At 40.5% G+C, this 13,541-nt stretch overlaps 1 protein-coding gene across 1 annotated transcript in view; it reads right to left on the bottom strand.

The window, feature by feature from the left end:
* The window catches only part of AHCY (adenosylhomocysteinase), a 57,653-nt gene that overhangs the window by 33,000 nt on the left and 11,112 nt on the right, over window positions 1–13,541 (bottom strand). Inside the window, exon 4 of the mRNA XM_070744865.1 lies at window positions 12,186–12,338. Coding sequence (XP_070600966.1) covers window positions 12,186–12,338 — 153 coding nt within the window. The remainder of the gene's footprint in view (window positions 1–12,185; window positions 12,339–13,541) is intronic.

Here is a 13,541-nt window from a genome sequence, read left to right as displayed (position 1 = left end):
CGCGAAAGGGCCGCCTGCATTGTCTGCCTTTGCCGCTCCTGTCCTGATCCTGTTGTTTCAGATTGGCTCTGAAACCTCCCATACCCTGGGCCTTGGTCAAGAGCCAGAAAGGAATGCCTGTTGTAGGGGAAGGGACGAAAGGAACTCTTACAGGGAAGGGAAGGGAGAACCCTCCTCTTGTCCTGCGACTCAATCATGATGGCGTCTAAAGCTTCCCCAAACAACTGTTGGCCCCTTAAGGGGACAGATGCCAGGCGCCACAATGGAGACTCCATGGCTTTGGCAGCACAGCGGGTTGGTTAAAGGGTGGCGTCAGATGTGAACTGGGCTGTGGCCAGACATTTGTTGAGGTCCTGGCTGGCCCTGAGGTCAGAGAGAAGGCGGCGCTCCTGGAGTTGTCTCAGCCACCGAATGACATGTAAGAGAATAAGGAGGCAGTGGTAGAGGCGTGGACAGCCCAGGCGGTTGCCTGGTGAGCCCTTTGGAGCGCCTGTTCCGTCCCCCAATGAGCACCCATTATTTCAGCCAAAATGGACTTTGCCCATCACTCCCTTGCCCCTTCTCTTTGCTGTGCCTTCAGAGCTGCTCTACTGGGCCCTTTCCGCTTTGGTGCCAGGAAATGGCTGACACTGTCTCGTTTCATCCCTTTGGCAGGGCAGCCTGACTCTGGCACTCTGCTGCTTGGCACAGCTTTTGGAGGAAGCCTTCTTGAAGCCTAGGAAGGGCAAAAATGCCCCCCCCCAGAAGGCTGCAAATCAGCTGGCCAGTGCATGCATGAGCACTGGAGCTCATAGAGGGCAATGTGTTGCATGCCCTCGGATATGGCTTCAGGTACCACTTGTGGCGCACGTGCCATAGGTTCACCATCACAAATCTAATAAATGAATGAATGAATGAATGAATAAATGAATGGATAAATAAATAAATAAATAAATGGATAAATAAGTAAATAAATGGATAAGTAAATAAATGGATAAATGGATAGATAGATAGATAGATAGATAGATAGATAGATAGATAGATAGATAGATAGATAGATAGATAGATAAAGTTGCTACAGCCTTAAATGGAACCTCGGAACAGAATTCAGATGTTCCAACTCAGTTTTAACTTACATCAGGCTTTTTGAAAGATGAATGGAATTAAGAAACAAGAAAAGCCAAACTGGACTGTGTGTTTTATAAATTACATTAAACTTGTTTCATCAGCCTAATCAGCTTACTCAGTACATGCAATTTGATAGCCCCCAGTTTACATGACTTTTAATTTATTCCTTTTTCCCCAGAAGATTGAAACCAAATGTAGATTTAACAATGGACTTTGTTGAACTTGAAACTTTGAACGTAATTCTACAATCACGATTGACCTAATATAACAGTTTTATTAAGGATTTTAGAATATTTATAAAGTAATTATCTTTCATTTTAAATTATCTCTTTTATTTCACGATGAAAAAAGAGATAATTAGAAAGGAGGTGTATTTTTGAGACGGTGTGGTCAGCATTAGTTTGTCTCTTTAGTTTTGCGTTCCATGGATACTGGATTTCCTATGGGAAAGTAAGTGTACTGTAGTAAGTGAAATTTAGGAATACTTTTCATTGAACAAAGAACTACTACAAGAATATAAAATTTAACTCTTAAACCAATCAAAGAGTGTTTCCCAGAAGTGAACAATAGCCTTGTATAACCATAGCTTTGCTGTCATTATCTTAACTGATAACCAATGGCCCTGTTAATATAGTATTTTAACAGACTGCATATTCAGGGAGACAAATTTTGTATCAGAATTCTGATAATGAAATAGCTTGATATCACTTCCAGCCATTAAATACATTTGGTGAAATCTATTTATCTTCCCTACTGGTTTGGAAGTGTATGCGCCCGCTTCATGCACACATCACCATCACCTGTGCTTTTTCAGCCTCTGCGCATGCCCAGAAGCCATTGTGCATGCGCAGAGGGTTTTAAAAGGGTTTTAAAAGAAAATGGCGACTTCCAGGTGGATGGGCAGAGCCTCACGCTACCACCGCTACCAATTCTCCAAACCACCGGCAGCTATCGTTACTAATACAGCTGAACTAGGCACATCCGGTAGCGTTTCATCCCTGATCATATTGAATATAAATATTTGGATCGCGGGGAAGCAGCAGGAAAAAAAGAACATTTTAAGAAAAATGAGGCCAAGTACCAAGAACCAAGTACAGTGATACCTCGTCTTATGAACTTAATTGGTTCCGGGACGAGGTTTGTAAGGTGAAAGGTTTGTAAGACGAAACAATGTTTCCCATAGAAATCAATGGAAAAGCGATTAATGCGTGCAAGCCCAAAACTCACCCCTTTTGCCAGCTGAAGTGCCCGTTTTTGTGCTGCTGGGATTCCTCTGAGGCTCCCCTCCATGGGAAACCCTACCTCTGGAGTTTTGTGTTTTTGTGATGCTGTTATTTCGCTGAGGCTCTCCTCGCTGGGAAACCCCACCTCCGGACTTCTGTTGCCAGCGAAACACCCATTTTTGCGCTGCTGGGATTCTCCTGCAGCATCGCAAAAACACGGAAGTCCAGAGGTGGGGTTTTCTATGGAAGGGAGCTTCAGGGAAATCCCAGCAGCGCAAAAAGGGGCGCTTCACTGGCAACAGAAGTCTAGAGGCAGGGCATCCCAGTGGCGGCGGCTTGGGTTTGTAAGGTGAAAATAGTTTGGAAGAAGAGGCAAAAAAATCTTAAACCCCGGGTTTGTATCTCGAAAAGTTTGTATGACGAGGGGTTTGTAAGACGAGGTATCACTGTATATCCCTATTTGCACCTCTTAGCATTAGAAAAATGAAAGGAGAAAAAAAGTTGAACACTAATGACTTCTAGATGGACAAAGGAATAGTCTACCCTATATCTCTCCTGAAATATAGCTGATGAGTAAAAATAGACTTGGCAATATATTGTTTGTTAATGTAAAGTAAGAATGACTGGGACAATAGAAAATGCAAGGCCTCCCTCTAGTGGGCATTTTGCAAAACCTTATTTACATAATTTTATATCTGTTACCAATTAGTCTCCCTTTTACTTTTAGTGCATGGTTTTACTGATTCACTGATGCATCTGCAATTTTATTTTAAAAGATTATGTAAAAAATTATAACCTATTATTACAGCTTAAGAAATTCTTACAGTAAGCTACCTACTGTATTAGTAAGTGTATCCTCTACCATGGCTACAAAAGCTTCTATACTTCTACAATTTTGGTTTCTTTCTACATATATACATGCATGCATACAACATACAGTTATAGCATATAACTATATTTAGCATAAATAAATGACCATATTAACTGTATTTTAAGTTTAATTAACTGTAATTACTTCAGTTACTTGTACCTGCCTATTTTGTGTAGCCTCTTCCATATCTCTAAAAAGTCCAGGGCAGCACTGACCCTGAACAATTGTTCCCATTTTTGCTTAAATGATTATAAAATGTCCAAAGCCTCGAAGTAATAATAATTAATAATAATAATAATTTATTAAATGTGTATGCCGCCCCTCTCCAAAGACTCGGGACGGCCCACAACAGTAATAAACAGTCTACAAATCCAATATTTAAAAAACAATTTAAAAACTCTTATAGTTAAATAATCACACAATCCAATCAAACCATGCACAAACCAAGATAGTTGGGGTTTTTGTAAATTTCCCCATGCCTGGCTACAAAGTTTTCAATAACTTACGAAAAGCAAAGAGGGTGGGGGCAGTTCTAATCTCTGGGAGGAGTTGATTCCAGAGGGCCAGGGCCGCCACAGAGAAGGCTCTTCCCCTGGGTCCCGCCAGACGACATTGTTTCGTCGATGGGACCCGGAAAAGGCTAACTCTGTGGGACCTAACTGGCCGCTGGGATTCGTGCGGCAGAAGGTGGTCCTGGAGGTTTTCTGGTCCGTTGCCATGTAGGGCTTTATAGGTCATAACCAACACTTTGAATTGTGACCGGAAACTGATCAGCAGCCAGTGCATAAAGTAATTATATAATGTCGACTAATGTAATAATGCCTATGTAATATTGATGGACTTGTTAAACCAGCAGTATCATTAGACTCTTGCAGTGATTAATGCTTCCCTACAGGAAGGGGCAGTGCCCCAGCACTTTAAGCAGGCTATGGTCTGCTTACTTCTTAAGAAGCCATCACTGGGCTCTACTCTATTGGATAATTTACAACCTGTCTCCAATCTTATTTATTTATTTATTTATTTATTTATTTAATTTTATTTGATTTTATTTGATTTTATTTGATTTTTATGCCGCCCTTCTCCTTAGACTCAGGGCGGCTTACAACATGTTAGCAATAGCACTTTTTAACAGAGCTAGGCTATTGCCCCCACAATCCAGGTCCTCATTTTACCCACCTCGGAAGGATGGAAGGCTGAGTGAACCTTGAGCTGGTGATGAGATTTTGGGGGAGGTTGTTGAGAAGGTGGTCGCGTGGCAGCTCCAGAGGTTTCTGGATGAAACGGATTACAGTATCTCGACTCCTACCAGTCAGGATTCAGGCCTGGATTTGGGCCATAAATGGCATCTGTCACATTTTTGGTGTGGCAGGAGTGGCATGGGAGTAGTGCATCTATCCTTACTGTACTTGACCTCTCGGCGGCCGTTCATACCATCAACCATAGTATTCTCTGGGGGGGGGGCTTCGGTGAAGGAGAGTGGGAACCCTTGTGCTATCCTGGTTCATTTCCTTCCTTCTGCAGCTGTTCTGAGTCAGTGTTAATTGGGGGGGGGGGGGAGAACCAGCCCGTACCCACTGCTTTACGGGTTCCACAGGGCTCAGAACTCTCTGAGCTCCTGTTCAATTTTTATATGAAGCTGCTGGCTCAGATCATCCGTCACCACGGACTGAGATAACACAAATATGCTAATGATACTCAGTTGTATGACTCGGCCCATGGTGAGTTAAGTGAAGGTGTTCCCACCCCCCCTCTAGTAGTGCCTGGAGACTGTTAGAAGTTGGATGGGGAGCAATGGGTTGAAACTAGACCCTTGCAAGACTGAGTGGCTCTGGGTTTGGGGTTTGTTGACTCAGGGAGAATTGCCACCTTTGGTGTTGGATGGGGTGGCACTACCCCAATGAGACCATGTGCATAAAGGCTAGGAGGGCCTTTGCGCAACTGTAGGTTGTGCATCAGTTACAGCCTTTCCTGGACCAACGGTCCCTACTCACACTCACTCATACCCTAGTCACTTCTCATCTTGACTATTGTAATGCCCTAGAGCTTGAAGAGCACCCAGAAGCTCCAGTTGGTGCAAAATAATAATAATTAATAATAATTTATTAGATTTGTATGCCGTCCCTCTCCGAAGACTCAGTGGCCCACATGGTTTTGTGCAGACCCTGGTGTGCACATGTATTACCTCTACTGCGGGAGCTGCATTGGTTACCAATTTGCTTCCGGGCGCAATTCAAGGTGATGGTTGTAACCTTTAAAACTCTTCATGGCTCCAGAGGGATAACTGAGAGATCTTCTCTTGCCGGTCATATCTACCCAACCCATCAGAGCAGGGAGGCAGGGAATGTTGCGGGTCCAATCCCCAAGAGAGATACACCTGGTGGGGCCCAGAAGAAGGGTCTTCTCCGGGTGTCTCTCTCTCTCTCTGGAACATCATTCCCTCCAGAGATTAGAATGGCCTCTATTCTAATACTCTTACGGAAGGCGCTGAAGACCTGGTTCTGCCAGCAGGCCTGGGGATCACAAAGCGGTATGGAGCCCACTAAATGGCTCATGTGATCTGCTGCTGAAGCGGGGTGGGTGGGAGGTGGAGGTGTGTGTGATTTTGTTACATTGTACTATATTAATTAATTAATTTGATTTTTTTAAAATGCCACCATTCTCCATAGTCTCAGGACGGCTTACAATATATTAGCAATAGCACTTATTTATTTATTTATTTATTCATTCATTCATTTATTTTTAATTAATTAATTTATTTATTTATTTATTTATTAGATCTGTATGCCGCCCCTCTCCGTAGTCTCGGGGTGGCTAACAACAATAAAAAGACATCGTGAACAAATCTAATATTAAAAAAATCTAAAAAACCCCAATTTAAGAGATCAGTCATACATACAGTCATACCATACATAAATTTTATAAGCCTAGGGGAAGGGAATATTTCAATTCCCCCATGCCTGATGACAGAGGTGGGTTTTTAAGAGCTTACGAAAGGCAAGGAGGGTGGGGGCAACTCTGATATCTGGGGGGAGTTGGTTCCATAGGGTCAGGGCCGCCACAGAGAAGGCTCTTCCCCTGGGTCCCGCCAAACAACATTGTTTAATCGACGGGACCCAGAGAAGGCCAACTCTGTGGGACCTAACTGGTCGCTGGGATTCGTGCGGCAGAAGACGGTCCCGGAGATATTCTGGTCCGATGCCATGAAGGGCTTTATAGGTCATAACCAACATTTTGAATTGTGACCGGAAACCGATCGGCAACCAGTGCAGACTTTTAACAGAACCAGCAATAATATTGCCCCCACAATACGGGTCTTCATTTTACCCACCTCGGAAGGAGGGAAGGCTGAGTCAACCTTGAGCAAGTGATGAGATTTGAACCGCTGACCTACAGATCTACAGTTAGCCTGCAGTACTGCACTCTGTCTGCTGCGCCATCTCTGCTCATTAATTTATTTGATTATTTTTGTTAGCTTTTAGTTTTAAATTTATTTATTTATTTATTTATTAGATTTGTATGCCGCCCCTCTCCGAAGACTCGGGGCGGCAGTATAAATGTGATCATTTATTCTGTAAGCCGCCTTGAGTCATGATGGGTGAATAGGTAGCAATAAAATTTCAATAAATAAATAAATAAATAATTGCCCCTAAAAGAACCAATGTTGAAAGATCTTGGTCTGTTTCCTTATTGTTGTCTGCTGTTAAAAATAGAGGACATTAGAGGATTAACTTGCAGGTTTCAGTTTCACTGCTGCACTGGAGAACAGCCTTGCTCAAATTTGTAGATTAATGTTGCTTTTGTTTTTCCAATATTTGCTGATTTTTATCTTTAGGAACTTTTTTTCCATTTGTCATCTTTATTAACTGCGATGTATTAATAAATCCAGTTTGTTAATTATGTGGATTGCCACTTGAAACAATATGGATTTGTACTATACTAGACTGTAGGTAGTCCTTGACTTTCAACTTGTTGCTTAAGGATCAAAGTTACAATGGACACTCCCAAAAACTACTTATAACTTGATTTTGAAATTATGTTGGCTGTATCATTCTCTGGTCCCATGATCTCATTTTGGGTGTTTGATAACCAGTTTGCCTATATGGTTATTTGCAATATTCCACAGTTACATGACCATGAATAATTTGGCCTCTACTCAATGTTTACTCCCAGTTATTTGCAAAAACAGTCCACTGGATTGTATAGTGATAGTGTTTGCTTAACAACCACTTCAAAAAGGGCCATAAAACCAGCAGTCACATGAGAACATGTTTAATGATCACAATTTTCAATTATCTGTGAGCTCAATTATAGTCATAAATCAAAGACTATGTGTTGATGATAAAGACCTGAGTTCTGATCCTGAAAGAAAAGTTCTTGACAGGCATAGTTTCAAAACTATACATTAATACCTATTTATTGGGGATAAAGGCATTTTGATATTAAGCTATTTCTCAATAAATACCTATTTATTAAGGGGATAAGGGCATTTTGATATTATGCTATTTCTACCTGTCTTCAAAGTTCAAGGAAGAGAAATTAATACAGTCTATATCAGGAGTCTCTAACCTTGGCAACTTTAAGACTTGTGGACTTCAACTCCCAGATTTGCACAACTAGCTTTGCTGGCTGAGGAACTCTGGGAGTTGAAATCCACAAGTCTTAAAGTTACCAAAGTTGGAGACACTTCGTCTATATGGCACTGATTCACTGAGCCCTCATTCAATTCATTTTTCTTCCTAAAAGAAAAGCAAAACAATCCACCCCTAATAATTTATTTGAATTTTCTGAATTGGTTTGTGTGTGTGTGTTATATATCTTACATTTTGTGAAACAGGTTGGTAAATTTGGTAAAAACCTAAAGCACTGGTCATTTTATCTTTCTCACTGGAAATTAATTTATTAATTAATTAAAAGTGACATTTTTATTTAGGTTGGTTTTTATGTGTAAGCAAGCTTCAGTTGCTTAGCTAAAGAAGGTAAGCCTGAGCACTTTCTAATCTACTGTGTAAGATTTTCATTTGTGGGATTAATTACTTTACTGCTTTATATTAATTGTATTGAACGCCATCTGTTTCTTGGAAAAACAGAATGCAAAGCTAAAGAAAAATGAATAAGGAAGATGACCTTATCACCTCGAGGCTCGACTACTGCAACGCTCTCTACATGGGGCTACCTTCGAAAAGTGTTCGGAAACTTCAGATCGTGCAGAATGCAGCTGCGAGAGCAATCATGTGTGTATGTTAGTATAGGGGTTTTTCTTAAATTTATAATATTTTAATTAATTGGATTATGTATTGGATTGTCTTTTCACTTGTTGTGAGCCGCCCCGAGTTTTCGGAGAGGGGCGGCATACAAATCCAAATAATAAATAAATAAAATAAATAAATAAATCATGGGCTTTCCTAAATATGCCCATGTTACACCAACACTCCGCAGTCTGCATTGGTTGCCGATCAGTTTCCGGTCACAATTCAAAGTGTTGGTTATGACCTATAAAGCCCTTCATGGCATCGGACCAGGTTATCTCCGGGACCGCCTTCTGCCGCACGAATCCCAGCGACCAATTAGGTCCCACAGAGTTGGCCTTCTCTGGGTCCCGTCGACTAAACAATGTCGTTTGGTGGGACCCAGGGGAAGAGACTTCTCTGTGGTGGCCCCGGCCCTCTGGAACCAACTCCCCCCAGAGATTAGAATTGCCCCCACCCTCCTTGCCTTTCGCAAGCTTCTTAAAACCCACCTGTGTCGTCAGGCATGGGGGAATTAAGATATTCTTTCCCCCTCGGCTTCCACAATTTATGTATGGTACGTTTGTATGTATGATTGGTTTTTAAAATAAGGGTTTTTAGTTTTTAGTATTGGATTGTTGCACGTTGTTTTTATTACTGTTGTTAGCCGCCCCGAGTCTACGGAGAAGGGCGGCATACAAATCCAATAAAATGAAATGAAAATGAAATGAGAGCAGGAAGCCAGACTTTCTGGTTGTCAGAAATACTGCATTAACTACTAAATCAATGCCTTTCAAACAGCAAAACATGATGAGGCAGAAATTATTTTTTTTTAAAAACAAGCATTTATTTTGGCAGCCAGAGTTCAAAATGCTCCTCCTCAAATCCCAGGGTTTTATTGGTGTTTTATTGATTATTTAAATTCCTAATCTAGTACATACAGACTAAGAAAATATCATAACATAGCAGAGTACTTGAACATTTTCTGTCTTTCCTTGAATCTTCCACTTATTGCCAAGCCCAAGCTGTCCTTTGAGTAGAGACTTTGGCCTGCCAATTAGAATAGTTCTATGGAAATTGGGGAGGGGTGGTTGCATGAGAAGGGAAAGTTACTAGCCACAAAACATTCCTTCCATAATACTCAAAGGTCATCCTTTCTTCAGCCAGAAATACGGGGTTGGATCATTGTCGCCAAAAAAACCGGAGTGTTAACGTGATGAACTTGGGGCATGGGCATATGGGATGAACCTTAACCTGGGTGGGGAACCCTAGGAAAGTTAGTATCATTTTGGCTACAGTTTGTATCCCACATGGCTACGTTAATAAATCGGGATTTGGAAGAAGGCCAAGGTTTGGACTTTGATTTATTTCTCAAATTGCTATTGGGATGCTTACCATGTAATTCATGACAGCAAAACCTTGGATATTCCTGAACAATGTAAGATTTAGAGCAGGGGTCCCCAAACTTGGCCACTTGAAGACTTGTGGACTTCAACTCCCAGAATTCTCCAGCCAACTATACTGGCTGGAGAATTCTGGGAGTTGAAGTCCACAAGTCTTCAAGTGGCCATGTTTGAGGACCTCTGATTTAGAGGATTGAAAAATTTGGGGGGGGGGGGCTTTCAAGGAAATCTTCAAAAGAAAAGTTTTTTCTCAAAATCCAAAGAATACTTTTGATTGGCTACTTTCCCCAAAAAAAATTTGGTTTGCCTACTTTCCAAAAAAATTCATTGTATATTTGTTGCAAAGATCATTGCATATTTGTTTTGGAACCTATTCAGTCTATAAATAAATATATGGCATTTCTTCTTATTCGAGTCATCTGGGATTATTTCATTAATACGAAAAAGTTCTATATACGATGAAACTTCTCATTGTCAGGATTTTTAACAGGTGAAATATTGCATCACAGAGCAACATTCTTTCAAGCAAGGCACCGCAAATGGGTAGCTTACAGAATGTATCTAAAATCCAGAACCCATGATTCCCAAGGGAATGTAACTGTTCCAATGCTACTTCTGCAATCACATGGTCTTAATTGTCACCATGACAGAATGTCCATGAAGATTCTCCATCATCCAGGTCATGTTTATCCCAAAGATGCTTTTTCTAAAAGGCAAGTGGACTTTGTTTTTTTCTTCCCCCTCTGAAAACATTTCACTTCTCTTCCAAGCAGCTTCTTCAGTTCTCATAGGGTTTCAATATGAGATTTTCCAAGCCAGATTCACAATCCCATATTCTCTCCTCTACCCAGCAGCAGCTACTTACTTGCCTGCTGGGCTGGGCTGAATACAGTGTTCCCTCGATTTTTGCGGGTTCAAACTTCGCGGAACGTCTATACCATGGTTTTTCAAAAATATTAATTAAAAAATACTTCGCGGGTTTTCCCCCCTATACCACGGTTTTTCCCGCCCGATGACATCATATGTCATTGCCAAACTTTTGTCTGCCTTTAAAAAACATTTTTTTAAATAAACTTTAATAAATAAGTAATAATCTAAATGGTTGCTAAGGGAATGGGAAATTGTAATTTAGGGGTTTAAAGTGTTAAGGGAAGGCTTGGGATACTGTTCATAGCCAAAAATGGTGTATTTACTTCCGCATCTCTACTTCGCAGAAATTCGACTTTCGCGGGCAGTCTCGGAATGCATCCCCCGTGAAAATCGTGGGAACACTGTATCTCTAAAATGATGGCCCAACAAAGCATGGGTTGTCTAATACTATTTTACAGTTGAAGCCACACTGTTTTTAAGGCTGCAAAAAAGTATGAGCATAGCTCATACAGAGAATTTTCCAAAGGGAAGGGAGCAGAAAATGACTCCAAGCTATTAAATGTAATTTAAAATTTATAGAATTTCAGATTCATGCTAACTACGCTACAATACAGGTCAGAATTTTTTTTCATGAAACAATTTTAACAATTGTAAACAAGTTTACAAGGTCACAAAATGTAAAATGTAGCCTGTTCCCCCTCCCCACAAAAAATAAGACATCCCCTGATAGCAAGTCCAATTGGGCTTGAGTGCATGGCAATAAGCCCAAGGGCGTATTTCAGGGCTCAAAAATATATATGACAAGATCTTATTTTTGGGAAAACATACTACATCTCACTTCCAGAATATAAATACGGTACTTAAGTAGGTTTATCAAGCTTTTCATACAAGTTCAGTATTTACAAAAGGATGGGTTTTTATTTCAATTTTTTCAAATACTTTTTGTTAATATGTTTAACTTTTAATCAACTTTTTGTTAATTTTGTTGATATGAGATTCTGTGTAGTGCATCCCTGTATTTTTACCTTATAATGCACTACACAGAATCTCATATCCATAATACCCCAAACTGTACAATGTTTCCCCCATATGAGAGGTAATCACAATATCTGGTTTGTGCACTAAATGAGAATAACGAGGTCAGTTGGGAAAGGAGTTCAAACCAATCTTTATATCTAAAGTGGCCATTCTGTATTTCTAAAGGTTGCAGAGCAATTGGCAACACTAAATAGCACCTAGTACTGTATACTCTGGAGGAATGGGGCAAAGTTTAATGCAAATAAATCCTCCCTTACCATATGCTAAGTCAATTGGGACTCACAACATACGTGGTGGGAGTTTCTTGCCTTTCAAGTGAAATGCAATGTTTTGAGTGATTTGAGTTCTACCTACCCACACAGTCATCCGTTTAAAAATGAAACAATTACCTCCCCTGTGACTCTGAATGTACAATAAATTAGAAAATTTTGGAAGACTAGACAATTACCTTTCAGGAGCTGAGGATATTTGGTATGAACCAAACTGGTGAGATCTCCACCATCATCAAGAATCATGTTTAGAGGTTGTCCATCCTTGAAGTAGAGGCTCTGTTCAATACACCATATATATTCTTCATCCGTTTCTCCTTTCCAGGCGTACACTAAACACAAATCAAACATAGACCATATGGCTTATAATTTTCTCAGGAGTGCTGTTATCACCAATTGAGTGACGTTTGAGAACATAATGACAGGAAGTCCTAATGTAAAATTTTCCTTGAGGCAGTAAAAAATATTCTCTGCATAGAAAACTAATTTCCCCACTATTAAGACTGTGATCAGCACTCATCAGTTTCTCACAGATCTATGACTCTGACCTAAAAATCTTTCAAAAGAGGAAAGCAGTAAAAAAAGTGTGGTCAAAATGTAAATGTAAAAGGTATTTGTGAAAAGGCAAGAACACATTTAACTCAAGATAAAGATTAATGTCTAGATCAGACCTGGGCAAGATGTGGAGGTCGGTCCAACTTTTCTAGATAAGAACTGGGTGTTCAAGATATAATATATAATATATAATATAATATAAATATATAATATATAATTATAATTATCTCAGTTCTACCCAATAATATACACAGTATTGGGTAGAACTGAGTTAATTATATTAGTCCAGCCCTCTAAAACCATCCCAATTTCTCATGCGGCCCTATGGCAAAATTAATTGCCCCACCCCTGGTCTAGATCATCCTTCTTCAAACTGGTCACTCCTCAGATGCTAAAACTGCCAGATATGTCAGCAAGATCTGGGTGAGGAACATCCACAGATGCTGGGAGCAAGTGTGAAGAGACACATTTCACATTGCTTTGGTCTCAAGCCAATATATACCTAACAAGTTTTTTTTTTTAAAAAATAAAGGACTATCAAAATCTCACAATTTTCAATTCCCTTCCTCCAATCCAATTGCTAATCAATGTAGTCATTCTTTAACATATATGTCAGGAGTTAACCATGTTAAGGCTTCTGCAACAAACATAATTTGGACAGGGAGTCACTGCTCACAGTCACTCATGCCCTCATCACCTCGAGGTTCGATTACTGCAACGTTCTCTACATGGGGCTACCTTTGAAAAGTGTTTGGAAACTTCAGATCGCGCAGAACGCAGCCGCGAGAGCCATCGTGGGGCTTCCAAGATTCACCCATGTTTCTTCAACACTCCGTGGCTTGCATTGGCTGCCGATCAGTTTCCGGTCACAATTCCCCCCCGGAGATTAGAATTGCCCCCACCCTCCCTGTCTTTCATAAACTACTCAAGACTCATTTATATCGCCAGGCATGGGGGAGTTGAGATATTCCTTTCCCCTA

Source organism: Erythrolamprus reginae, chromosome 3 (assembly GCF_031021105.1).
Source record: "Erythrolamprus reginae isolate rEryReg1 chromosome 3, rEryReg1.hap1, whole genome shotgun sequence".
NCBI classification, from domain to species: domain Eukaryota; kingdom Metazoa; phylum Chordata; class Lepidosauria; order Squamata; family Dipsadidae; genus Erythrolamprus; species Erythrolamprus reginae.
This window is presented reverse-complemented; position numbering and strand designations above follow the sequence as displayed.